Source organism: Candoia aspera, chromosome 6 (assembly GCF_035149785.1).
Source record: "Candoia aspera isolate rCanAsp1 chromosome 6, rCanAsp1.hap2, whole genome shotgun sequence".
In the NCBI taxonomy this organism is placed as follows: Eukaryota; Metazoa; Chordata; class Lepidosauria; order Squamata; family Boidae; genus Candoia; species Candoia aspera.
The window spans coordinates 50,503,242-50,531,068 of record NC_086158.1 but is presented as its reverse complement, the minus strand read 5'-3'; the positions used below and the strand labels follow the sequence as shown (position 1 = coordinate 50,531,068).

At 38.2% G+C, this 27,827-nt stretch overlaps 1 protein-coding gene across 1 annotated transcript in view; it reads left to right on the top strand.

Moving 5' to 3' along the window:
• COL17A1 (collagen type XVII alpha 1 chain) overlaps positions 1 to 27,827 on the top strand; it is a 67,634-nt gene that overhangs the window by 36,617 nt on the left and 3,190 nt on the right. Inside the window, exons 25-52 of the mRNA XM_063307122.1 lie at positions 750 to 803; positions 1,844 to 1,879; positions 2,040 to 2,075; positions 2,530 to 2,592; positions 3,129 to 3,164; positions 3,741 to 3,812; positions 5,470 to 5,496; positions 6,270 to 6,305; positions 7,388 to 7,423; positions 7,533 to 7,613; positions 8,251 to 8,286; positions 9,202 to 9,279; positions 10,681 to 10,743; positions 11,138 to 11,179; positions 11,528 to 11,581; positions 12,175 to 12,234; positions 13,198 to 13,224; positions 13,317 to 13,358; positions 13,752 to 13,826; positions 14,146 to 14,187; positions 14,829 to 14,942; positions 16,658 to 16,789; positions 17,181 to 17,255; positions 18,549 to 18,683; positions 20,000 to 20,080; positions 21,028 to 21,138; positions 22,397 to 22,549; positions 25,181 to 25,549. Of these exons, the coding sequence (XP_063163192.1) occupies positions 750 to 803; positions 1,844 to 1,879; positions 2,040 to 2,075; positions 2,530 to 2,592; positions 3,129 to 3,164; positions 3,741 to 3,812; positions 5,470 to 5,496; positions 6,270 to 6,305; positions 7,388 to 7,423; positions 7,533 to 7,613; positions 8,251 to 8,286; positions 9,202 to 9,279; positions 10,681 to 10,743; positions 11,138 to 11,179; positions 11,528 to 11,581; positions 12,175 to 12,234; positions 13,198 to 13,224; positions 13,317 to 13,358; positions 13,752 to 13,826; positions 14,146 to 14,187; positions 14,829 to 14,942; positions 16,658 to 16,789; positions 17,181 to 17,255; positions 18,549 to 18,683; positions 20,000 to 20,080; positions 21,028 to 21,138; positions 22,397 to 22,549; positions 25,181 to 25,549 (2,166 nt within the window). The remainder of the gene's footprint in view (positions 1 to 749; positions 804 to 1,843; positions 1,880 to 2,039; positions 2,076 to 2,529; positions 2,593 to 3,128; positions 3,165 to 3,740; positions 3,813 to 5,469; positions 5,497 to 6,269; positions 6,306 to 7,387; positions 7,424 to 7,532; positions 7,614 to 8,250; positions 8,287 to 9,201; positions 9,280 to 10,680; positions 10,744 to 11,137; positions 11,180 to 11,527; positions 11,582 to 12,174; positions 12,235 to 13,197; positions 13,225 to 13,316; positions 13,359 to 13,751; positions 13,827 to 14,145; positions 14,188 to 14,828; positions 14,943 to 16,657; positions 16,790 to 17,180; positions 17,256 to 18,548; positions 18,684 to 19,999; positions 20,081 to 21,027; positions 21,139 to 22,396; positions 22,550 to 25,180; positions 25,550 to 27,827) is intronic.

Sequence of the window (27,827 nt, the reverse complement as noted above, 5' to 3'; positions counted from 1 at the left end):
AGTTTTTTGTTATGAAAGAAATATTCAATAATACTAATACTGCTTTGTTTCAAGATTGATTGATGTGGTGGATGCTTGTAGCTCTAGGGCTAAGAATTAGAGTGTAGTCTTTTTCTGATGGAATTGTAAGAACCTGTATGCACAGCCATCTAAACTGAGAAATGCCATCCCAGTTGTTCCTGAAACATAAAAAATAATTTGTTTTATTTTTGTTCCATTTAGTTTAAGGCCTCTGTATTCTACTTTGCTTTCCAGTAATAATGAAGGAGGCTTCTAAATTTAAGCAAATCATAAAAGTGTCAGTGTTTTGGAGAATTAATTAAAAGTATAACTCTTGTTTATAGATACCTTCTTGTGATTGCAGACCTAAATTAATAGATGCTGGTATCCTGATCACATGATTCCTTAACAGTTACAATGTTTCCTTTCACAGATATGATAGGTTCACCATGTTAATCTGGTCTTCCTGGTCAAATATCATGTCTTCAGTCTGAGCATATTGCTGCCTTCCCCATGCCATGCTTTTGGGGCAGCTAAGAACTATAGTCTATCAGGAGGGCACCAAGTATGCATAAAATGTGGTAAATTAAGATATTGTGACCAGGCATCACCCGGCTGGCTTACAAATAAACCTGTACCAACATAATGAAATAAAAGTGAAAGCTCCATGTTACTTGTTCTATGGTCTTCAAAAATGTTCTCAGTTACCTCTTGCCGAACCTTCCTAATTAATCTTGCTCTTTCTTTAGGTCCTCCAGGAATTCAAGGATTTAGAGGTGAAGCAGGTATCCTGGGTGCTAAAGGTACAACTCACAAACCATACTTCTCGGTTTGGGAAGTGGGGTCCAAATACATATGTCTGCCCCCATGTGTTGAGCACATATAGCATAGTATTGAACATAGGCATCCAGAGGAAGCTACAGTAATGTCATAAGGATCAAGATGTCATCATGGGAATGACACAAATTATGTAAATTGTGTCAGTTTGATCATGACACAAATGATATATAGTGTTAATTTGCATCATTTGCACAATGACAACAGGACACACATGATATCACTTGCCCACTTGCCTTTCTGTTGTTGAACACTTATCTAAAGGAGGCATTGATACGATATTTTGATATTAAAAACAGAGAATGCAATTAAAAATATATGGATTTTAATGGGTGAAAATAGTATTGCTTTAAGAATTTGATTAGTACTATATACATGCATGGAGCAATTTTTAAAAGTAATGCCTAACATCTTGTTCCAAACTCAACTGCTTTTTATTTGCTGCTTAGTGTGTGTCTCTGTGTCCGTGCATTATTCTGCTCTTTACTTCCAAAATGGATAAGGTCAGTAAAAAAAAAGACTTTTAATTTCCATAAGCTTACAGTGTAAAAAGGCATATCACAAAAGGCAAAGGCATGTGGAGGGAAGAAAGCGAGCAAACACAAATGTTTAGATCTACATTATGGTTCTTATAATTACTAATTGGAATAAAAATAGTTAAGAAAAAGCAAGAGACAAATGGAAAAGCTCTTCCCATCTCTCTGCTGCAGCTTGGAAGAATTGGGCACATCCATTCCTTCTAATTTGTAGATTAGATATAGTCTAATCCTTACTACCTTGTGTAATAAACATATTTTGGGTATCCTGAGGATTCCATACATCCAAAATATTTTATTACATAAAGCAATAAGGATTAGACTGCATATAATCTATAAATTAGAAGGAATTAATGTGTCCAATTCACCCAACAGCAGCCTTTCTTTACCTTCTTTTCAGCCCACCGTAGTTGAGGAACGTTACCTCCAGTATTGTTCTGCTCTAAATCCTTTGTGTCTCTATCGTTTAGGTGAAAAGGGAGCTATGGGAGCACCTGGGCCCAAGGGTAGGTATGCTTTTATATCTAATTCTCTTTCATTTGTTCCCACCTGTAACTTATCAAATCTGGCTTCTTTACATTTTTTCATGAAGTGATCATTCTTGACCTTGATGGGAATTATAGCACAGATTAACTCAGTTTCATTTTCTTTCCACATGTGTTTTAGGTGACCCAGGGGAGAGAGGATCCCGTGGTCTTACAGGTATATATAACATTATCAAACATTTTGAAACTGCCACATTAATATTTACGTTTATCCAAGATAAGAATTCACATTTATCCAAAGATTTGCATGGAGATGGTTGGTCTCCAAGCACTCCACTTACTTGATGGACTGCAATAGACCACCTGCTGCTCCCAGTGAGAGGGCTGAAAATTGCTGTATTTTTATTGAAGATGATGCTAAATGCATCTTTAGGAGGAAAAGGAAATGCTTATAAGTGTGCATATACTGTAAATAGGAGTGAAGTAATGTAAGGGTAAGTATGCACAAATGTGTGTGAAGGAAGATGCATATCTGCATATGTTTACTTATCTGTGTTCATTATGTACCAGGTATGTAGCCCAAAGGCCTGAATTAAGGCTGAACATAATTCTGGACAAAATATTGTCCTCTCCCATTTTAAGTTATGCATGTGTGTGTATTTGATTTCCAGGCGAACCAGGCTCCAGAGGACTACCTGGGTCAACAGGTGAACCAGGACCTAAAGGATCAGCAGGTGACTGGCAATATCCCATAATGACATTTCTAGAAAATATATTTCAGATTAATTACTCAGCCTTTAAGTCTCTTGGAACCTACATCCCAGAATAAAAGATACTTTGATGAGGATAATTCAAGACACATTAAAAGAAAGCAGGAATTAATTTAAAAATAGAGTTCGGTATAGATATTCCTTGCAGTTTCGGCATGTGGAAGAATATAATGTGTGTGTACAGTACATGCAAATATATAAAAAGATAGATGAATTTGAGTCATATGTGATTTGATCCACATGTAACTTAGTGATGATTGGAAAGATATGAATATATATTTGTTACCTTTTTTCCACTCCCAAGATTATATTAGTTGCAGTAGTGATATGGGAGGCCATATTAATAGTTTTTGTCAAGATCAGCCAACAGAGTGTGTGAAAATTCAGACTAAACAATTCTGATACATTAAAAAGAAAAATACAGTGGTTTGAATTCATCCAACATATTGAAACCATTGAGTACTTTTAGTAGCATCTGAAAGGCTTTTATATTTCGGTAGGTCCACCTGGCCCAGATGGACATCAAGGTCCCAGAGGTAAATAATTATTCTTTTATTTCCTCTTACAAAAGAAAAGAACAGGATAAGCATAGCCCTTTTATTATAAGGCTCAATTTTAGTAGCTTTTACTGCCATTTTTCATGTATTCACTGCATTACTCTATACCACAGCATCAAAACTGGCAAACCAAACCTATCCTTTAATTATCCTGGGGGCACAAGAGATATACATGTCTCCATTATATCTCTCTGTGTCATTCTGTTCCCCCCAACCCCTGCAACCTATAGTAATAGTACATCTCAAGTTGAGCTGTGGTCCCAGAATCTCCGAGAAGTGTAAGAGCTACAGAACCATCACATTTGGGGAATATCAGGCTGGGGAAGTTTGCTGCACCATATGTCCTGTCAAATATAAGGGGCTTTTGCCAAAGCATCATAATTATTATGACTTTAATTAATTAATGATTTTAATTATATATATATATATATATATATATATATATATTTAAAATCTCAGTTTCTATCAGAGTAGTCTTTAGCTGTAATACAGTTCCATTTTTATGAATGCCGTACTTTTCATGAAGAATACTTATATCTCTTGATTAACTTTTAGGAGAACAAGGTCTTATCGGTATTCCAGGCCCACGAGGACCACCAGGGCCTGCTGGAGATGCTGGGCAGCCAGGTAATACAAAATGGATCAAAAAATATTTGTAGCAAGGGAAATTTCTTGTTTCTATCTGGAGTTTATCTCTCTGCCAGTGGAGTGTCCTGGAATAAGAGTCAAACTGGGTATTTGGGGAACGCCATGAGAACGTTAAAAAATGGAATGTATTTATTTATTTGATTTGTATGGCCACCCATCTCACCAAGTGACTCTGGGCAGTATAAATGGTGAAAGTGGAAAAATGTTAAAATATGGTTGTGATTTGCTTATGGAGCAGCTGTGCAACTTGTTTAACATGTGTATGAAGACTGTGTCTGTGCCTGATGACTGGAGGAATGCCATTATCATTCCTTTTTCTAGAGGAAATCGTAACAAGAGTAAACACAAAACACATTAGATTGTTACTTGGGCCATGGAAGGTGTTTGGCAGGATTCTGACTGGAGGGTTACAAGAGATGACAGTGAGAAAAATGTGGGTGTGCAGTATGTGTGTTACAAATAATAAATATTTTTCAAAAGAAGCAAAAAAAAAAGTACTCTGTTCTGTGGAAGTGAGAATTAGATAAGACAGGAGAAACAAAATATGCTGAATGCAGTAGCAATGGATTACTTAATAAAAATATATGGTAAAGCAAGAAGAGCTAGGATTAAAAATAAATGGGTGATGAATGAATATAGATTGAATACAAAAGGAGTGAACAGTATCAAAGATGTACATAGACATGGTTCAGTCATATAGAGAGGATCAAAGTGCAAAACAAATAAATAAAGGAGGAATTAAAGGACCGAAAAGAAGGGGAAGATCAAAAAAATCATGATTGGTTGGAGTTGATGAGATCCTCAAAAAGAGACAGGTGAGAAGTTTAAAAAACCAAAGGAAATATGGAGATGGTGGGAACAAGGAAGGCTTGCAAAGGTAGAAAGGTATGGAGAAGTATAACGAAGGTGTAAAAAGTAAGGATGATCTTGACAGAGATATGCAGGAATGATTACCTAGGCAAAAGGGGCTGAAGCATTTTTTAAAGTCTAGAACAAGATAACATTTGGAAATGGCTCAGGCAGATAGCTCCCTAATTCACTGAAGTATTATAAGGAGGAGGGGGTACAGCACAATCAGACTTGTCAGATTTTGTCATTACAGTCAATCTCAATAAAAGTAGTTTTAGCCTTCCTGTGGAGTTGATTTCCCTGTCTGGTCTACCGCGTAGGGCTGAAAGAATGGTGTTGGCGTAAACTATATTTAGCTATATTTCTTTTTCTTTGTTCTTATATTGTGTCTTTAATTTCTTTTACTTACTATTTCTTATTCCTTTTCTGTACTTTGCATAACACTGGAAAAAGTGTGATGGGTATGTATGCATGTAGGGGAAGGCCATCAGTAAAGTGTGATGGGTATGTATGCATGTAGGGGAAGGCCAACAAACAGTAAACAATGAAGGACAGTGTTGGCAACAGATGGGAAGAAATAAGGGCATACCTTAGAAATGCTGAAAAGGTCCTGATATCAGAAGGGAAGTAAAAGATGCCATTGAATCAACTGAAAATGGCTTCACTCTTGCAGCAGAGATTTCACTTGCTGAACTTAAAATTTCATAATAAAATGTATTTGATTATTGTTTCTGTATCAACGAATCTGCCTTCCTATAAACTTCATACAATGCCACTATTTCCTTAGGTCTCACAGGAGCACAAGGCCCACCAGGTAAGGTACTGCCCACCAGGGAGGGAAACTAATGAATAAACATGTAGATTAAAATGTTGATCTTGATGGGGAAGTAATGAACAATTAATTGGCAGAGTCCACTTACTGAACCAAGCCATGACTTGTTTTAACCACAGTTTATTGATTAAACCACAGATATAATCCATAGACTTAAGTTTCTGCTGGAGAGCAGTAATGTAATGAGAAATGGAATAGTCCTTTTTTAATCTGAACAGATTATTTTTTTCTTTAACTGGAACAGAAATGGCTTTTTCTTCAGTGTAATTGCTGAGATGGTAGGAGTGGAACTTTACATTCCAGTTCTATGCACGGTTGCTTAGATATAAGTCCCATTTAGTGTTGCAGACTTATTCCCAGGAAGTAAGCATTGACTTCATACGATGCACAGTAATTGTTACCTGCGCATTGGTCATTTTCAACATAGTGGATGTAACAACATGAAATGATGCATATATGTGTACCTCCTGGTTCTGGAAATCCTTGGAATTAGTGGACCTGGAAATGCTGGGTTTGCTACATGATTTGAAAAGAAAGCAGTTGCAACTCATGTGTTTTATTGCCAAATGATGGATTTCAAATTACTAAAAAAACAGACTATGTTCATCCAAATAATGGAGGGCTAAGGGGGTCTTACAGATAAGAACAGAAAGCAAAGAAGCAGAGTCTTCATAGAACTGAAATGCCACAGTATACCAATTATACAATGTTATAGAATATTACTCAATCCATATGGTCATTTTGACTCTCTACAGGTCTGACAGGAAGTCCAGGCCGACCTGGACTTAAAGGTAAGTGTTTCAACATTGGCTATACAAAATGCCTTTGCTCACATTGTCAGGGCAGGGCATTATTCTCATGATACGCTAGAGCAATGGCATAACTTCTTCCCTCTACCCAACTGGGTTATTGGGTTGCAAAATAAACTAAGACCTATGTGTGAATTCCTGATCATCAAGAGATTCTGTCTGACTCCTTTTCCTCCTAAAGCTGGGATATTTCAATCTTTTTCCAAACAAGACCTGCAGTCCAAAAAAAATAGAGCCAAAAGAAACACTGAGTTAAGTTTAGTTTACCTTACCTTACTTTAAATTTAAAGTAAAGGACAATTGAATTAATTGAACTAAATATGATTAGCTCAATTGCTCTCTGTGTATTTGAAATGCTTCCTTTAAAAATTACAGTTTGGTGGCATCATTGATGGAGGGGGGGGGGGCTTGGAATTGCTCCCAAAACTTTGGGGTTGATGCACATGGCCCTGGGGTCACAGATTGCATGTCCTAATAGAAAGAATCAACCCAAAAGACCACTGAGTATTAGGTATTCAAACAGAAACTTCTATTCACACCTAGCAGAGGACCTTTTCCTTGTTTTCCACCATGTTGTTGTAGCAAAGCCCTGCCTAAGATGGAGTCTATGAAAGAGATGTGGGAAAAAGGGGTTGATTTCTGGGGTGTACTTCTCCAGTCCAAAAATGTGTACAAAAATAAATCTGAGCATAAATAATATCCTAATATACATTGTTTAAAAGAAAATCACTTGCAAAAATGTGTGTATTTAAAAAATACACGAATGTATACAAATTTGGGGGTGATTCTTATTAAAATTTAAATTGATGCAGAAACTGATGGTAAATGGGAAAGTGGCCATATCTAAAATGTAAAGATTCACCCATCCTCAAGAGAGATAAACTGCATTAATGCCATATTTCTCTCCCTTAATGTTTCCAATCGCAGTGTTGTTATAATAATATTTTGGACAAAATATTTAATGGTACAGATATCTAATGACATCTCAAATATACAGTCCACAGTTCAATGATCTGTTATTTAAAGCCCATGTAATATCTCTTCTTATTTTCTTGTTTCTATAGGTGAACCTGGAGTGCCAGGCCAGGTTACCAGTTCAGGTAATGCAGTACTAGCAGTACTCATCTCTGCCCAATAGCTTTCATAAGCCATGGCAGCCTTTCTGCATGAAACAATGTCTGATTTTTTTTTTAACTCTCTGTATTTCAGATAGTGGAGCAACTATTGCACTTCCTGGCCCACCAGGTCCATCAGGGGCTGTTGGACCTCCTGGCCCACCTGGTGTCCCAGGTGGGAATCTCCGTTCATTTGTGACTATTTTCTCTTGATTATTTCTGTTGTCTCTCAGTGGTGGATAAATATACTGGTGTTGAAAACTTGGTGATTAACTTTAATAAACTCCAGAGTGTGGGAGTGTGAAGCATCATATGTAAGCATCCAAAACAGTTTATTGCTTAGATAGGCCATAGGTACATTAAAGCTTTAAGTTATTTTTAAAAAAAGTTCATTCCATTTTCACAAACGAGAGTGTCAAAAGTTCTATAGTGTCTATATGAAGCAAATTTTTTCACAGGCAGGAGTCCAAGTGTTTTCCCTTTATAGAAGAGATATAAACAGAACATTTCTTTGCATAATCTTTAAAGCTAGCATAGGTGAAATTGCCCCAGTGGCACCTTTTCATCCAGACACCTTCCTTTTTCATCACTTGTTAGAAACAAGCACTGTTTCAATGGAAGGAAATGAAAGAAAGCACAAACTGTTGTTTGTGATAGTATGGCATGTGAGTAACAACTGAACTCTGTAAAAATGTAATTGTGCCTTGCAGACACTCCCATTACTTAATAGGCTTCTTAGTTTCCATTCTTGGGGATGAGATACAGTTGCTTCATTTCTAAAAACAGTGGTCCAATTTTGTTTCTTAATTCAGGTCCTGTTGGCCCGGCTGGTCTTCCTGGAGCTCAAGGTATTAATTTACATTTTTGTGAAAGTCCAGCGTTTGCTTGCTTTCTTTTCTGCCAAGGTGCTCTCATTGTGGTGTTCTTTCTTTTTAGGCTCTCTTGATTAATGTACTTCATATTTGCTTATATTTTAAGCTTTTTGTTTCTTTCTCTATGATTTCAGACTTGTCCTTTTATTGCCTGGAGTAGTCTCGCCTGCACAATGCAGTGAATGACTACTGCTCTGAAACTGTTTTTCGTATAATATTTTGAGTACCTATAGTGCTCTTATTGCTGCTGCTGCATTTGCCGGCAGTTCTTCCTGTCCTTACTATTAGTTTATGTTAGCAGGGGATTGCCACTCATTAAGATCAGTTGGAGAGTCTCTCCTTCACATGTCACCAACATCTGGAACATAATTAGAGCCCAGGGGTCTCAGTTTGGAGAAGACCTTCCTTATTGTCCTCTGGGAGATTTCTTTCTCTCTTTCCCCCCACCCCCATTTTGTGAAGACCTCTCTTTCTTGCCTGCTGAACTAACAGCTGTTTCAATGGTGAAAAGGTTTTTGTATTTATTTAATCTACTGTATTTCTGTCTTCTCTAAAATTGTAACAGTTTCTTTTATTATATTTCTTACAGTTGCTATAAGCCACCTTGAGTTATTTCTTAAAAGGATGGCAGAGTATAGGTGTTTTAAAAATGAAAGTAAATGTAAAAGAATATAAAGTTGGATATTAAATAATGGTATTTCCACATAGAGCATGCAGGTCATCTGTAAGTTTCTGAAGTGATTCTCAGAATCCTTGAGAATCCTGTTCAGATTATAAGGTGGAAGCTTGCAAAATCCAATGACACTTGTGGGGGAAGTTTGCCCTGCTATGACCCTAGGAACTTGTGCCCTGATAATTAAGGAGTGTGGCATTTTTCATGTTCTGGTGCAGGTCCTCGTGGTGAGAGAGGCATTCCAGGTGAAACCACTGTTGCTGGAATCCCCAATCCACAAGTTTTTCTTCCTGAAGGTAAAGCAGTCAGTTTTTGATAGTCATGAGTATTCTAACAGTATTGAGAATCCCAAAGAGATAGATTATGCCTTTAGAATGTTAAATATGATTCCCAGAATGCTGTAATCATTGAGAATCTGGCATTCTCTTACCTGTTCTCCCTCCTCCTTATGGTGATCAATTTCTTAAAAGCAAAACAAAACAATGAACAAGGCAAATCAGTGACTGTTTAATGATAGGAAATACTGCATATCAGTATAATGTATGGATGAACTGACAGTATTTTCATTTTTACCCTGTGGCTAAGATGAAAGTCTGCAGATCCTGAAGTATAAATGTCTCAGGATCAAAGAGGAATCCTAAATATCATCTTTTGGAAATTGTCATTTTAACATGCCATTTTACTTCTGAGACAACCTCCCCAGAAGGAGATGTTGATTGTATTGAAAGCTACTGAGAAGTCCCATAGAATCCATATTCCTACTGTCTAGTCACTGTCATTTGTCAGATCTTAAGAATTCTAGCTTCCAGGCATCTTTAGTGCAAGTTACAGGAATTGCTGTACAGTATTTCCACAGCACAAGTTGTACAAATTTATACAGAATTTGAAACTAGAGTTGACCACCCCCTATTTCCCTTGCTTGCTCTGTCCCTACCCCAAGTCTTATGCTTTAAGCACCTGGAAGTAATTTTTTCAAGCACTTTCACAAGATGATATATAGGACACTTTTGGGTGTCAATATGTCAACTGGTGAGTGCCAGTGAGAACAAGTCCTAAAATGATGCATGTATTATAGTTTATCTTTTTATAGTTTGATTTACCAAATACAGGAAAAGATGTGAACATTTCTTCAAAGGATAAGCTTTATCTGAGATGCTTTTAATTCAGCTTCTCCAACTTGATTTGTCAACTACAACTCTTATTTTCTTCAGCCAACATGCCCATTGTTCATATTACCTGGCAATTAGGAAACTGTAGTCATAGTTACAAACTTTGATGAAGGGGGTGACAAAGCATGTGCCACCTCCCCCCCACCCCCGCTGATTCCCCAGAGGATCATGCCGTTTCCAGGCTGCCTGCCTGACCAAGACTAGTGGTGTCATTAGAGTACTACAAGTACCAATTTGACAAAGTGCGTGTGGTGGAGGCATTCCAGGTTTCATTCAAGTGCTGTGTGCCTCAAATCTCCAGATAGCACTAAGAATGACTGAAATTCAATTTCTATTAGCATTTTTATGTGCCTGCTGCTCAGGAAGAATAAAAAGTTTACACCTGTGGCTGTAGTCCAATATATCTGAAGACCACCAGATTTGGGAAGATAGTTTTGATTCTTTTTAATGTTGTTTTCATCTCTAAAACATATCTAGTATTTGATTTGTACATTGAAAACAGTAATTCCACTTACCTGTTTTGTCTAGCATTATCAAACCTTAGAGGACCACCAGGACCACCTGGACCCCCTGGTCCACCAGGACCCCCAGGTACAATATATACTGAGCTCTATATATATCATGTTAAAAAATGAAGAGGAATTAGATGGGAAGATTGAAGCATGCTTTACATCCTCCAATGGAACAATGAGCCATTATATCTTAGAGATAAATTCACTTGCTATTTCTGAGAAAAAAAAAACCCAAAGCTAGTAGTTTTCTAGTTGTTCTACAGTTTTATTGCTTAATATTTTGTATTAATTGTAGGCCTGATTGTGTGTGTGTGTGAGAGTTTAAATTCTGTTTGGTAGAAGTGATAGTTGATCACTTCTGATAGAAGTGATAGTTTGGGGTGATAGTTTGCTATCACCCCAAGCATCTTTGCATAAGACATGGTTACTGTTTTATATGAGTCCAAAGTAATTATTTTCTACCCATTTAACAGGTGCCTCTGTTGACGGCCCGCCAGGACCCCGTGGCCCACCAGGTGAACAATCTTTTCACAAAACCAGTGCTTTCACAATGTTTTCAACAACTGTGCTAACCTCAAACATGAATTCCAATCAATTCATAGTATGTCACAAGCACACAGTAGATGCCTTCTCTGCTCTAGTAGCACTGGAATTTAATAATGAAATCTGTGATCAAAAAGTAAGGAAGGAAGAAGAATATGAACACAAAAAGAGCAGAGCCAGGTGCACTTAAATGTGTCTTGTGCTGCAGTCTGATGCCGTTATGCCTCTGTTGTGTTTCATCAACAGATAACTTGAATTACCTTTCATAGAGATTTATGTACTAACTACCACTAATATATTCAAATATTTCTGTGACTTAGGAGAAGGCTTACCAGGCCCACCAGGGAGACCAGGTTCTTTTGTGCCCACATCAGGTAGGTATTTCCATTTGATTTCTAAGTTCCCATTCCCATATTGCACCAAGTGTAATTGATACAACCTTAGAACAGCTGTTATAAATACTTTGACACAAGTAAGGCAAACTTTACATGAACAGGAGAGTTCTGACCAATAAAGAAAGACCAGGATTCCGTCCCTGTGTCTATTAATGTCTCTGCTGTTGTTGCTGAAGATGATAAGCGGGCCTTCTCTGCAGTAGTGCCCGCCCTGTGGAACATCTTGCCCCCGGAGGTGAGGCTAGCCCCATCACTCCTGGCCTTTTGGAGAAACTTGAAGACCTGGCTCTGCCACCTGGCCTGGGGCGGGGAGGAGAACAGTCATGGCTGGGGTTGGCTAGTGCCTTGAAGTACCCCTTCCATGCAAAGACTGAACAAGATCACAGCCATCCAGACTTTAGTCTTATTTATATTAGTAATGATACATAATTTTATAAGGCATTTTATATATTTATTGTTTTAGTGATTATTTTATTGTAAACTGCCCAGAGTCTGTCCGGTGGGAGGAGATGGGTGGTGACAAATTTGATAAATAAATAAATAAATAAAATAATGATGTTCTTTTACCACAGAAACTTTCTTTGCTGGCCCACCAGGACCTCCTGGCCCTCCAGGTCCAAAAGGAGATCAAGGTGAGTAATTTGAAATCTGTTTCTTGGGTTTAGGGAATGATTAGACTGGGAAAGTTGATGCTGCAAAGTTGCTAAAGCTACAGGAAGGCAATTCTGATTACTAGCCTGAAGAACATGAGACCAATGTAAAACTATATGGGAGGGAGGGAGGGAGACATTAAAATGGTAAAACAAATGAAATCCTGCCATTAACACTATTTTTGTATCTCTTTTTTTCTGTTTTGGTTGTCACACATTAAGCAGATGCTCCCTTGAGTCTAAGTGTGCATCTCATCTCCAATAGAGCCAGTTTGGTCTAGTGGTTAAGCCAACAAGCTAGCAACCAGGAGACAGTGAGTTCTAGTCCCGCCTTAGGCATGAAAGCTGGCTGGGTGACCTTGGGGCCATCACTCTCTTTCAGCCCAACTCACCTCACAGGGTTGTTGTTGTGGGGAAAATAGGAGGAGGAGTGTTCGCCACCTTGGGTTATTTATAAAAATAATAAAGGCAGGATAGAAAATAAATTAAATAAATAAAGGACAAATAAAGGACAAACAGAAACAGCAGTTTTCAAGATTTTTAAATACATTTTTTTGTGATTTATTTCACACTGCAGAATACACCTAGATGCTAAACTTCAGGAGTTGTTGTTCTCAGATTTTTGGCAGCATAAGGCAGCTACTCAATTTACTAGTACTATCTGATAGGCTGGCAGAACCAGACTGTAATCTAAATATAATGTTATGCTATTTGGCAAGAGTCATTAGTACAAAGCAACTGAATCTTCAAGCATAAATACATGCAACACAAAGTATGTCTGTCCTGTAGACCACACTGTCTTAAGCAGCATCCACACCAACAAAAAGAATGGAAATTGAAACTGATGAAGAATATCTGTGCCAATAGCAGTGGCCTTAGCCAAAGACCCTGTGAGAGTGCCCTCTATATAAGCATTACAGGTCTAATAGATCTTTTAATTTGCAGGGTTGCCTGGCCCACGAGGATTCAAAGGTAATAAAAATTAGGTTTTGCTTATTGGATGGAACCAAAAGACAGTTAAAATAGACATTGTCAAGTTACATGATGGTTCATCTTTCTCATAGGTGAACAAGGTCAGCCAGGTCTCCCAGGATCCTCTGCTCAAGGTGAGTCTAAATGTATCTTCCTTCCTTTCCAGGATTTTATAACACAGTCCTATACATGACTACTCAGAATAATAATGAGTCACACTGATTTAACAGTGCTGACTTCAGGATAAGCATTAGGTCATAATCTACCATAGTTTGTACGGTCAAATCTGTGTTGCTAAATGTTGGGGCTTAGTCAATTAGGAAATTAGTCTGTTCTGCCACCTTCAGGAGCATATCTGTGTAGGAGGTGTATCTTTTGAAATGTGTGCTTGTTATAACAGCAACTTTCCCTAAAACATGTAAGGTGTATGACATAATGATACAATGTCTTACATGAAAACTGTCTTCCCTCCCCTATTACCAGGTCCCCTTCAGTTCTCATTGATTCCTTATCCTCTCTTTTGGCAGGTACTGGCATTGCTCTCCAAGGGCCACCTGGACGTCCTGGACCAGCTGGGCCACCTGGACCTAAAGGAGACAAAGGTTGGAGCAAAGAGGGGCAAAGAGGGGCTGCTCATTCCCCAGAGCACCTTAACAAGCTTTTGAATTCCAGGTGGTAGAAAGACTGGTGCTTCTGGTACTGTGTGAACATTCTCATCTGAAGTTGGGTGTTCATTTTTTAAAAATAATGTTTAAAATGATATCAATAATTTTAGATTCCCCTTTGAGAAGACCTTTTTGCTTCTATTTTTCCTCAATAGGATAATAAAGATTGTTGTATCCTGCTAAATAATGGTCTCATATAATTGAAGGGTCACTTTTTGGATTTACATAATGGACAAGTTTGTTCTTCCTTTTTCAGGTGATGCAGGTGTACCTGGTGCCCCTGGAATCCCTGGAGGAGGTAAGGAACCCTTACTTTATTCGCATTTAGAATATACACATTTGCATGTGATGTAACCCTAACAATAAGGGATTCTGCAAGGGTAAATACAATCTGAGTTTTAATTTCTCTGAGAGGTTTGTACAGTATGTGAATAACAGCTCCATGCAACAGTATCAGGAAATACTATCCTGAAAGTGAACCACCCTGATTAGTCATATTATATAATGCCTTGATAATATAGGTGGGGCCATTTTAGCACAGTAGCTGTAATAGTTTAAATGTAGGTTTTGGAAGCACTGAAACAAAAGCTTGCTGTATAGAAACTTCAGAAGTGAACTAAATAAGCAGTAGATTTAGTCATTCAAATTCATGAGCATGTTCCTTACTGGCATAGGTGGAAGAAAGGCTGCATTCTTTGCCCCAAATAAACATTGCAAATCTGGCCTAGATTTGCTTCATTTAATTGATCAGATTCTGTTAACTAGAAGGAAGGACAAAGGGCTGATGGTCCGCACTGGCATGCCTACATACCCAAATCTTTCCCCTGTAAATGTTTTCTTTTTGTCCCTTTATTTCCATAGGTAGGGTAGGGTAGGTAGGGGAATTCCAGGAAGGAGAACATCAAAGGGTACTATAATTAAAGTAACTTTTTTCTACAGCTGGATCAAGGACTTCTCAGGGCTCTCCAGGTCCCCCAGGCCCTCCTGGACCACCAGGAATCGGAATTAGCTCAGTGCAAGAGATCCAACAGTATGTCTCTGAGTACCTACAGAGTAAGTTCATACAGTGGTTTGACATGGCTTTCCACAAGGCCATATATTCTGTGCCAGGCAGTTGACAATATACATATACTAAAACATTCAGAAGATTTGAAGCTGTCTTCAGAGAAAATCTCCCACATTGAATTCCCTGAGATCAAGGGCAATTGTGACCAGCTTTCTAAAGATGGTGGTGGTAGTAAAAAGGTGGTGGTTTACAACCTCAGGGAGCAAGCTGTTCAAAAGTATGAAGGCTGAACCTGAGAGTGCCATTCTCTGGGTCCCAACCCCTGGATGTCTCTAGCACTGGCTAGACTTGTACAATGGGCAGATTCTTCTGGAAAAAAGGGCCCCAGAAGTTGCCTAATAGATATGTAATACATCGGCAGACCTGGAGACTGAGGTGGCAAAATTATGCACTGTAATGTTTGAAAATGAGGATGGGATGAAACCAGATCTAACATGGTCCACTCCTCTGTGTCTGAATAGTCCTGCCCTTTCTTGTGTTCATTTTCTCTTTGCAAAGAAACTTTAAATGGGGAGGGGAGTCCTGACTTAAGCAAGAAACCACGCTGAGACAAGGGATTAGTCTCTAGTGTTTATTAGCTGTTCTAGTAGACAGAAAAATCCTACCAAACTGAAGGAGCGTGGGAAATCCAGACAGATAAACCCCAAAAGTCAAGGCGGTTCTCTTCTGAGTTTCTTTGAAGGACAGTTCAAAGCCTCTAAACTATGCATGCGTTTTCCCCCCTTGATAGGGGCCCCCTCCTGCTCACCATCCATACGCATGACAGTAACATTTAAAAATATGACATAATCCCTGAAGTCTGAGAGGTATAGTAAAGAATTTTACCACATTTATTACCACCTCATTTAATACAAAGCATGGATTGGCTCATACACTTTCACAAGTTCCAAGTCACAGACTACCCTTCCCACAGGTAAGACACCAGTTAAGCTTAGTTTTCCTCCAGCATGGAAGTAAGAAATACCCAAGAAAAGACATTTGCTTTCAAGTTTCTCTTTTAAAATATTATTTTGTCATGTTTCCTTTCCTAATTAGCAATCAGATTACACCTCAGCTGCCAAGATTTCACTGTAAGATATGTGTAACTTAAAGAACAGAAATGTTTTCCACAACATGCATTGCACAGCAGGGATAATGATCCATTAATTTAATTGATCTTGCTGTATGGTTCTTCCAGTGAGTGAGTGAGTGAGTGAGTGAGTGAGTGAGTGAATGAGAAAAAGATAAACTGGTCTTCCTCTTATTTTTGGATCTTATAGATGTCTACAGACACTATCTAGTGTGTCTAGTAGTCAGAGTTGATGAGTCTAATATTAAGGGCATCATGTTGGGGAATGCTGAGCTGTACTTGTATGCCACATAAACCATATTTATAAGAGAAAACAACATGTTACAAACTTAGAATCTGGATCCCCAAACATTCTAGTAAGGTGTTTCTTGAATCTGAGGTAGCAGCTAATTATATTAGGAATGCTATGGAAACTATTATTATTATTATTTAAATTTATATCACTGCCCATCTCCCCCAACAGGGGACTCTGTATGTAATATACACACATATATATACTGTATATAATATATAATATATACTCTCTGTAAAATACCTTTATAATTTCCCTAGATGATGCTTATAGATTTCCAAGAGAACCAGAGATTAATCCATCTCTGTAGTGATTTAACTTTGCTTTTTCTTTCTTATTAGGTAATAGTATGGGCCGGTATCTGATTGGACCACAGGGTCCGCCCGGTCCTCCAGGATCTCCAGGAATCACCATTGGTGGCGAATCTTTGGACTATGGTGAATTGGCCCGTCATGTTATGAGCTACATATCCAGTAAGGCCTATATTTTTATATACTGAGTTTCCATTTCTTCAGTTATTCTTCATCTTTACACATAAAATTATGGAACTGGTCTGTATGAGATATATTAATTATTTGGGCATTGCTACTACACTGAAGGTGGGTGGGTTGCTTCTTCTCATTGCCTTTAGTTGAATCCCAACAGTGTCCTTTTTGCATATAGGAAGTTTATCAGGAATAGGAAATGATTTTAATTTGCTGAATAGATTGTGATACCATTCTGATGCCCTTCCACCAGATTGTTAAGTACCTGCTCTCTCATTATCATATACTTTCTTTGTTATATGTTGGAAATATTTGTACTGTATTTTAGTTTCTTTGTGAACTTATGGTTTATGTTTTTTTAACACTTTTCTTTCTCTAGCTTCAAGCTCCTCATCTTCTGGGTCTTCATTCTTCTCATCACTGTTTTACGAAAATCTTCTTGCCATGCTGCAGAGTAAGTAAATGCTCCAAGACTAGTAAGTGGTTCATTCACTTCTATTGCCATACATTTTAAAGAAATAGGGGAAAATGCTATATACAAGTGAGACTGTCTCTGAATTATTTGCTGCCAGTATTGTAGGTTATATAAGAATAACTTTGCTGGATTAGGCCATAAATCCATTTCTTCCAGCATTCTGTGTCACAAGTATCCAACTGGTTGCACTGGGGAAGCCCATAAGGCTGGAAAGAGAGTGATTTCCCCCTTCCTCTTTTGCTTCCCAGCAATCAGTATTTAAAGCATGCTTCCTTTGATTGAGGAGGTAATAAATAGCTTACATTATCAGTAGCTTTTGATATTCTGATTCTTGGTGAACCAGTTTTCTTTTAAAACTATCCAGGTTTGCTGCCATTACAACTACTGGCAATGAATTCCACAGTTTAATTACGTGCAGTGTTACTTCTTTCTATCAGTCCTGAATTTCCCTGAATTTATTTTCAGTAGATGACCACAAATTCTTACACTGTGAAAAAGGGGAACAACTTTTTGTATTCATGTTATCTATGCCATGCTTTATTTTATATACCTCTATATTTTTTGTTATTTTATTTTATTATTAAATTTATACACCACCCATCTCACTATAAGAGTGACTCTGGGCAGCTTACAAATAAAAATTATAAAAGCATTGTAAAAATAGAAAAAGTACAAAACATAGAAGATAAAAGAGGGAAACCAAAAGGCAGAGAGAGCGTCTTAAGCCACCAACCACCCTGAGGGCTGCCTATCACTCTTGGATCCCCAAGCTAATGGGCGGAGCCAGGTCTTGACACTCTTCCTGAAGGCGTCTCCCTTTAAACTCTGTGTAATCACTGCAGCATGACTTTGGCCATAGCTGAAACAATCTCCAAATGGGTGTTAAGCTCACATAAGTAATTTTTATTTGGCTCAGCAAAATTCAGTAAAAGATTAGTTACAGTATTCACCAAACTCTCAAGACAGAGAGCAGGAAATGCACACAAGTGTTGGATATATAAGGAACAAAATAAAACATATTCATCAAGTTTAAAGGAACATCACATCTCACATTCCTTTGTTCCAGGCTGAAGAACCCCAAATGACTGTATGTATAACTAGTCTAGTCCCAACTCAGAAAACTAGAATCAGTGAAGAGAACATTTCTAGAAGTTGAAAAATAGTAAAGCATGTTAAAAATGGCCAGAAAACTGCTCAGAAATATTGCTGGTTTTGGAAACACCAAAAACTCAGAAAAATAAACATTGCATGTTTTTTAAATCTTTTCCTTAGGAGAGGAGGTTCGTTCATATCTTATTGGACCTCAAGGTCCCCCAGGTCCCCCTGGGCCACCTGGACTGGGAGGAGATGGCTTAGCGTCACCGGACTATGATTTATTGACAAGACGTGTTATCAGCTACATGACAAGTAATGATTTCTTTTAGAACAAGCTTTATAATACGCATAGTGATTCCATTGCACAAAGTGATTTTCTCAATGACATACCATGAAAAATAAATTGAATGCTCTGTACTGTTCATTGTAATCACAATAGAAAAGTTGATTGCCAGATATTGTGTAGGAATGTAATAATGTCTCAACCCAATTGTTGCTACCTCTTATCTGTCATGGTATCACTTTCTCTCACTATAATGGACTTGTCCTAGTTTAGCCAACGTTCTGGGAACTATTCTGAGTTAGCTTGCAAGATCAGCAAAATAGGCACTGGTCAAGATATGTTCATGCAGCATTCCATATTTCCCATATATTTGGTGGGGGGAGGTGGGAACATAAAGGCCATTATGTTTGGATGAGACACTGTTGTAATCAGTGTGAAAATATACTCATATCTTTTAAGGATCTCTTGTAATTTACTGCTTACAGGAAGAATTGTAGAAAATATATAAAATCATTGATTTCCATCTGCACTAAACCATCCATTTGTTGTGGACAGATTTTGATTTTTAGTCTACGGAACTGCTCTGGGAAAAGGGAAGCATTGACCATTTGAATTTTTTTCAGGAATTAAGAACATGAGGCAGTTATTTTTAGAAGGACTCATCAAATCTGTTTACAAATGCCTGTACAGCTGCTCTCAAAATAAAAAATTGTTATGTATGGATTCTCTCAATAAATCATTTTGGTCAGATTTGCATCTTCAGAATATTGACTGGAATATATTCTTGTAAACAGAAAACTGAAGTGGTGATTGCAACCTCGAGACAAATAATTGGACAGAAATTTGACAAAAACATGTCAAAAGTCATCAATGACTACAAAAGTTAAAACAATTTGTAATTTTAATCATCTATAATTGTTAACTACATAAAAAAAGGAGTCCAAAGGTTTTTTCCCTTACAAGGGAAGGTAGCCTCAGGTATGGCAAAATCGAGGCAAATGTCTAAATGTGCTTCTAGGCAATTGCTTCTAACTGTAGCAGTCAAAGCAAGTTTTAAAAATGGTAAGGAAAAAAAATGGAATAGATGGTGGGAAATCATGGGAGGATTTGAGATTTTTGTTTATTCCCCATAACATTTCAATATCATGAAAGCCTGATGTGAAAGCAGCTTTAGCCCAATCATTTTGGTAAGACTAAATCGCCTCCTGAAACTAACTCGTGTCTTTTGTCCATGATCAAATCAGTATGAACTTTGGGATGCATAGATTTTCTGAGGAAATATATACCATGGCTCTTTCCAGTTTTCTTACATCTTTTCACAGATCAGCTTTTATTAATATTTTAGGTTCTGGAATTAGTATTGGACTTCCTGGGCCACCTGGTCCTCCTGGGACATCTTATGGTGATATCTTAACTTTGCTTCAAGGTAAGCCTTGTTATCCTATCATACCATCTTAAGAGATCATCCTCATAGATGAACAGCTGAAGGATAGGCATATTAAGGTTTCCTCTGTTGGATTTGCTTACAATAACTACATGTCCATTGTTACCCACCTTGAATTTGCCATCACTGATTCTTTCTCTGAAGTTCAAACATTTAGATCTCTGTTACATTAACTGAAGCAGGCAGCGGAAAATTCAACTCCACCTCATTGACATACAACAGATTGCTAGAGAATAAGTTGAGTGTTTGGGCCTATTTTTCACTTGAGAGTAGAAAATGGAAACAGCACAGGGACATATGTGAACGACCTATAAAACTGCTATCAGAGGCGGCATTTCTAGCTTGGTATAGATCCTCACAAGCTCCATAACCCCATCACCGGGGTAGTCTAAGAACGTGAGGTCCTGAAATATTTACCATGATGTAGTAGATTCTTCTGTTACATCTTCACTTCCCTAAGTGAAAAACTCCAAAACCCTTCTGATCAGACTGCCTAATTTTGTTGGCACAGTTGCTCAAATTGGCAGCAGAGTTCTATCATTCTGAGTCAGGAAGCACATGACTACCACAGTATAGATGCTAAAATAATCTAATACTATAAACCAGCAAAAAAACCCAACCTCCCAATTTCAAAAAAATGAAAAGTCCCATTTGTGTGTGAGACAGCTTCATCCACTTTGCATCATCACTGAGACCATCCCCCGCTTTAAAAAAATACATGCAGCAAAAGGTTGTTTATCCTTGCCCTATAGACAGCTAATTGAATGGGGCAGAAGAGGGTTTTTTTCTCTATAGGCAACAGTGATTTTGCCCTGGTGGATATGTAAATGAGTATGAAGTGGTGTGCTCATATGTGAGGTGGGGAAGAGGGCAGGGAAAGAAGTAAATCAGGTACTGGAGTTATTTACTTGCTTCCTTTGTAATTTCAGCTTCAGAGTTTAGTGGCATTGTAGGACCACCTGGGCCACCAGGTCCCCCAGGAAGACCAGGTAGCTCTGTTTCCACCCTTACTGCAGAGGATATCTCCACGCATCTACAAAGTAAGAAAATTTGATATACACTATGTTTGGCTAGATCGGTGGTTTTCAAACTTGGCAACTTTAAGATGTGTGGAGTTCAACTACTAGAATTCCCCAGGCAGCTAGGGAATTCTGTGAGTTGAATTCCACACATGGTAACCTTGCCAAGTTTGAAAAACATTGGGGTAGATGGTAGAGATATAAGCCTTCTGAAGTGGAAAATTTTCTGTAACTTTACAGGGCAGACAAGATAATCTAGGGATGGCCATAGTCATAGAATCTGAGTGGTTAAAATGATCAAGTAGCACAGTGAACTAATCAGTCTGAAATTCTACTTGTGTTTCCACTTAAATTTTTAAAAAGGTAAGAAACTGCTAACAGAACTACATTGATATCTTTGTTTTTAGGGCAGATCTACCTCTGTAAGAATTATGACTGTCATGGGGTACAGTAACATTTCAAGTTATTATCTCAAGTGATACCTGATCTTTTTTTCCGAGAAATTTTGTTAAGATGGAACTAGTAGAACTCCATTTTGATTTTCCCTGCCACCTCCAGACTGAATCAAAACATTTCAAGTACAAAATAGTATGCAAATGATGGTTACATTGTTTAAGAAAAAAATTAATGTATTTTTGTGTGTGCACCTTTAAGTCAGTTTTTGACTCCTTGGACTAGTCCCTGCAGTTTTCTTGGCAAGATTTCGGAAGTGGTTTGCCATTGCCTGCTTCCTTGGGCTGAGAGAGAATGACTGGCCCAAGGTCACCCAGCTGGTTTCATGCCTAAGGCAGGACTAGAATTTGTGGTCTCCCCATTTCTAGCCTGATGCCTTAACCACTACACCAAAGTGGTTCTCAATGCCTTTTTAGCAAATATTTATATGAAAATTACATTCTGATAAAATTGTGAAGAAATCCCTGCCTAATCTCTGATTAAAATTAAGGTGATAAGTTTGGATGTACATTTGCAGTGCACGGTATGCTTGCCTACTCAGAAGTAAACTCATTGAGTTCAGTAGGACATATTCCCAGAATAAGATTGTAGTCATAGTAGATAATAAATCCCACAGAATACAGTGGAATTTACTTCTGAGTTATTATCTTTTAAGACTGTGGTGTTAGTGTCAGTGAAATAACATGGGAATGGGAGGAGCAGAATACAGAAATGGAAGCTAAAATTTAGAGCTCTAATTGCTATTCTTAAATCCACCTCATTCTAACTATCATGAAAAATAACTTGTCTCTTTATTAACTAAAAAAGTTTGTTCTTTTCACTTCAGGTGTGGGATATTCCTTGGCTGCTGGTCCCCCCGGTCCACCAGGCCCCCAAGGTCCCCCAGGACCACCTGGTTTTTCAGGAACTGGCGTTTTCTTCCAGGAGGATGGGGTTTGGACTGACCAGTTCAGGAGTGAATTAATCCAGTACCTTACAAGTAAGAACATGCTCCTTCTGCAGTTTTGTTTGCTTACTGCTTGAAATTTCAAGATTGGACCTCATCCTGGTTCATTGTTCAGGACTGATCTCAGAGTTCTTTGGGGTTTAAAACTACAGTCTTTTATGGCAATTGCATTCTTTCTAAATTTAGTTATTAAAACTTTCTCTTTGTGGCCTGCAAGAGAGCATTAAAGAAATAAACAATGAACATTAAATGACAGATTAACACACTGAACAGCAGGGGAACACAAGGTTCAAAACTAAATTGCAGATGCCATGGGGTCTAATTATTTTTCATGGAATGCTGAGAAGCCTGGATTACTCTGTTTAATCTGCTTTGTTTAAAAACATAGATTTAATTAATTAATATTTATTCATTTCCTTATTTATCTATTATCTTTTAAGATAGGAAAGTATGATTTTAACATGAATACAATAATACAGTGTCAGGAAAATGGGCAAGAACCATGCTGAGCCACAGTTGTACTCTATTTTCTTTATTATTCCTACCCTACCCTATACAAAATCTTTCCAGACTAAAGGTATCCTGACTGCTCTAAAGGAAAAATACTCCCTGGACTCTAAGGCGTGGCCAACCTAACTTTCTTGGCTGGCCTCCCAATGCTCTCAACACTGTGAGAACGTTTATCTCCCTGGAATGTGCTCTCTCCTTCTCAGCTCCGAGATCCATCACATCACCCCCCTCCTCAGGGACACATTCCATCACATACAGCAACATAAATACCAATATATTATGGAACTTGTAGTACATCACACATCCTCATCTTTTAAGGATTCCAGTGTTTGAAGCTTTTCCTTTATAAACCTAGATACAGAAATGATGTACAACCAGAACAGGAAAACAAATGTAATGTTCACTCAGCAGTTCACCCATGCACTGTGAAGCTATAGAGGCATGTGTATTCTGCATGGCCCCAGCTGGAAAATATTCTTAATTCCACTCTGTGGAATGCTTTTTCAGTTGTCTGCTAAAAGAAGAAAAAGAATCATAATCCACTATTTTCATGCTAGAAGTCCTTGAGAGTATTTCAAGAGTAATGAAGGAAAATACACAAAAAGTAGTTTTATCTTCCGAAATGTTGAAGTACCAAGACTTAAAACACCTGTAATGGTTCTCCATCTTGCTCATATGTACACTGGCCTAGAAGTATTCCTTCTTCTTGATATTCATTTTCAAGACCTTGCCAATACAAGTGGTTTGTATTGCTCTGAATTCTTGATAGAGAACATAAAAAATCAGTTCAATTTTAATTTCAGATTCACTGTCCTCCAAACAGAGATGATAAATATTACGTGGCTTAAGGCCTGGTTACTTGTGGGACTCCCTGTCTCCCATAACACCTGCCTGTCCAATTCAATCCTGCAGGGTTGGTATGCTCCAAGTTCCTTCAGTTAAACAATATCATCTCTTGGGACCCCAGAAGTGTGCCTTCTCTGTAGTGGCACCTGCCCTCTGGAATGAGGTTCGCCTGAGATCTGGATGGCTCCCACTCTGCTGTTGTTTAGAAGAGCTGTGAAGACCTGACTCTTCACCTAGGCTTTGGCGAGGGAAAGTGAAACTTCACTTGCCATCCTTTATCTTTTATTGATTTTGATTTTATTGTAATGTCTTTGTTATATTGTTGTGAGCCACCCAGAATCATTGAGAGTGGAGTGTCATACTAATACTAATAATAGACAAAAATGCCAAATCTAATCTGAAAATCTGGCTGTGACCAACCACAATAATATAAAAACATTAAAGAAGCAAAGTGGAATAGAACTATGATTTCTTAATAATAGAAAATCATTTAAAATATTCCCAGCTATAAATATTTACCACTCACTGAATAAATATATTATTTACTTATGTATTTATTTATGATGTTTCTTGACACTTCAATCTTAGAGGACTCTGGGTGGTTCACAATGAGCCATCACAAAGAAAACAATAAATGTAATAAAACCAAACCATTACATGTTTAACCATTACACAGCTGGTACCAGCAGCTCCTCATTAATCAGGCCCTAAAGGCATTCCAGAGCAGCCAAGTTTTTACAAGCTTCCAGAAGGCCATTAGAGTAGGAACCACCTACATCTTGGGATACAAGTTATTTCAAAGGAGAGGAATCCCCACAGAGAATCCTCACTTTCAGGCTTCTTCCTGTCATATTTCTCAGGAGATGGAGAGCTTCAGCAAACATTTTCTGTTCACTGCAGATGGGTTGGCAAAATCTGTCTGAGATAAGCAGTTTCATAGTCTTGTAAATTGCATGCTGTTGCCAATTTTGATAAGCACCCTACATATCGAATTATTCTTCTATGGCACATCCTTTCAGGAGAAAGGACACAGGACATCATTCATCTGAAGTTACCCAATTACCTAGGGCTTTCCAAATGTTTTGTGAACAATCCATAATATGTCAGTAGGATTTTCCATCAGTATAGAGTAAGCAGTATATTGCATACAGTAGTTTGTTTCAGTTCTGAACTCCTGCTACCACTGTAGATTATTTTATTGTTGCTGTTATATGCCCACCTTCCCCTTTCAATTCTGCAAAACAGTATAATGCCAGAACCTATGTTAACTGATGCAGTCCCATTAATATGCACCCATATAATTTGTAGGTGATGATGTACGTGGCTTCATCAGAGGACCTCCAGGACCTCCAGGACCACCTGGACCAAGAGGAGATGGCAGCTTTAGGGCTGAAACTTATAGAAGCTCTGTAAATTCAGAAGGAACATATGGCAGATCCACAAGTTCTGGCTTATTGTATGATGCATCATTAGCCACAGGAGGATCAAACAGCAATTCATTCAGAAGCAATGGAGAATATGGTGGAGTACTTGGGGCTGATGAATCTTATGCTGGAACATTTGGAGGAGAAGGATCACAAATAAGTTCAATAGGTGCAGAAGGATCTTACAGGAGATCCTACGTTGGGTCACTGGATTACAATGAATTAGCATCCAGAGTGTCTGAAAACTTACAGAGTAAGTATACCCATATTTCATCTGGTTTTGTGTGAGTGTGCGTGTGTGTGTCAGAAGCACCTACCAAGGCCCTTCTATGTTGAGAGGATTTGCCAGTGATGTCACAGTTGCCTGGGGAATGCCCGAGGGGACTTCTTTCATGTCTCTGTTATTTTTCCCACTGAAGTGGTACCTATTCATCTACTTGCATTTGCATGCTTTCGAACTGTTAGGTTAGCAGGAGCTGGGACTAGTTGACGGGAGCTCATTCCGTCACACGGCTCACGCTCTCAGGTTTCGAACTGCTGAGCTGACCACCTTAATGGTCCTCTGACTCAGCGTCTTAACCACTGAGCCACCACAGCCCCTATTTCATCTGTGCCATCCTTGGATAAATAGGTATAGTTTCGAGGATAACAAATGTAAATAAATGAGTCTCACTGAATCATTGATAGGTAATGTTTTTGGTTATGGGTTCAGAGATTGCATGTAGTGATCCCAAAATTTTCACTTTTTTTCTGTCCTTTTGTGACATTTGGGAGATTTAATTTAGTGGGTGGACTGAGCCTCACAGATTGCCAAACATTTTGCCCACTAATTGGAGCATGTGGGGGGGAGGGGGGAAGCTGCTAAAAATCATGTTGGAAACCATAGGTTTGCCATCACACTTGGATGGTATGAATTGGGGCTGCACACCATTTTTTTAAAGGCCTCTCACTGCTGTACTAAATATTGGCCTTTTAAAAAAAAATCTCATGCCACCCTGAACATTTAATTCAGGATCAGTAGCCTGTGATTGTATGGAGCCCCCTAAGTACTCCATTTGCAATTCCCCAGCATTCAGAGTTTACACTATAAAAATTATTGATTAGAATGGCCAGATTTTAGCAACATGATTTTGGCCTTTCAGGGATGATTTTTAAAGATGGGAATGGGAGTGGTTTACATCTAGGAAGTCTGATGCTTCTATCCTTAAAACACCTAAAATAGGGCTGGAAATATTTGGTCATATTCCTTCCAAGTGATGCCACAGAATCAACAAATTTATTTCTTCAAGAGGTTGGGATGCTGAATTGTGGCCATCCATCCCCCTCAAGTGTTGCCCATCTCTGATTTCATTTTTGAGAAATGCTCAGCTAAAGTAGTTGAGAATCTATCTTGTATATTTCCACTGAGTCATCTTTTTTCATTTACCTTTATGCTCTATGGAACTTTTAAAGTAATTTAGTACATAGCACATTTATCTTATAAAACACATTCCATTTCTAAATGGCATGAAAATAAATGCAATGAAGGTGTGATGTAATACCTTCAGAAGTGTATGGTCACAACCATGCCTAGGATTGTTTGCAGCAAGCTAATTCTGCAAATGAGGGCAGGTTCAGGTGATTAGATTAGAAAAACAAGGCTTTTCAAGCAGTCACCACACAACAGAGGGTTGTTTTCAATAGAACCTATAACAGGATAAAACTCACGGTTCGTGTTATAAAATTATATCCCACATTGAGAATGCAGCAGTGATTAAGTGCCTCAAGAAATTAAAACCAAGACCTAACATTGACCAAGCACGAGCTCCAACAGTGGAATATTATTTCTTACATGACATAAGCTAAATAGGGATAGATTTTGAAACCTTATGAATAAGGTTGTGAGTAATGGAGCAGGATCGAACAGCCATTGTGTGGCATCCAAATTGTAGACTTCATGGGGGAATGTTGCACTTTTTTACATCTAATGTCATTTCCAAAGCTTTACATAATTTCTGAGAGGGTTGCAGTTATGCCGCGGGGATCCCTGGCCCAGTTCTAAGCTAATGCTTAGCATTAACTACCTAGCTTAAAAAGCAAACAAAGGATTACAGGATTGCAAGAATTGGAATGGATTGTTTTATTTCTATGGAAACTGTCTGAAGAGCACAATTCTAAATTGTTAGCTCTAGGATGATAACAGCAGCAGGAGCCAATTTGATGTAATATATGTACTTCTTATGATTGTTTTGGAAACTCACCATACCAAGTGTTGCGTTAAGACTTAGTATCTGGCATCAGCTGGTGTCTGTGTATGCAGTGCAATGATTTAACCTTTCATTGAATCTTTTGCTAGAGATTTAAAGACCCCCATGTGCATGTATACTTTAGTGCAGTCTCTTATAATATCACCCAAAATTATGACCAAGAGGTGAATGCAATTTTTTAGGGGAGCAATGATAATTCTCATTAATTTTATCTTACTTTACAAGACTGGATGTGTTACGAGTTTGGATGTGAATCAGCAGTTTGTTAAGTGGAATCTCAGGGAA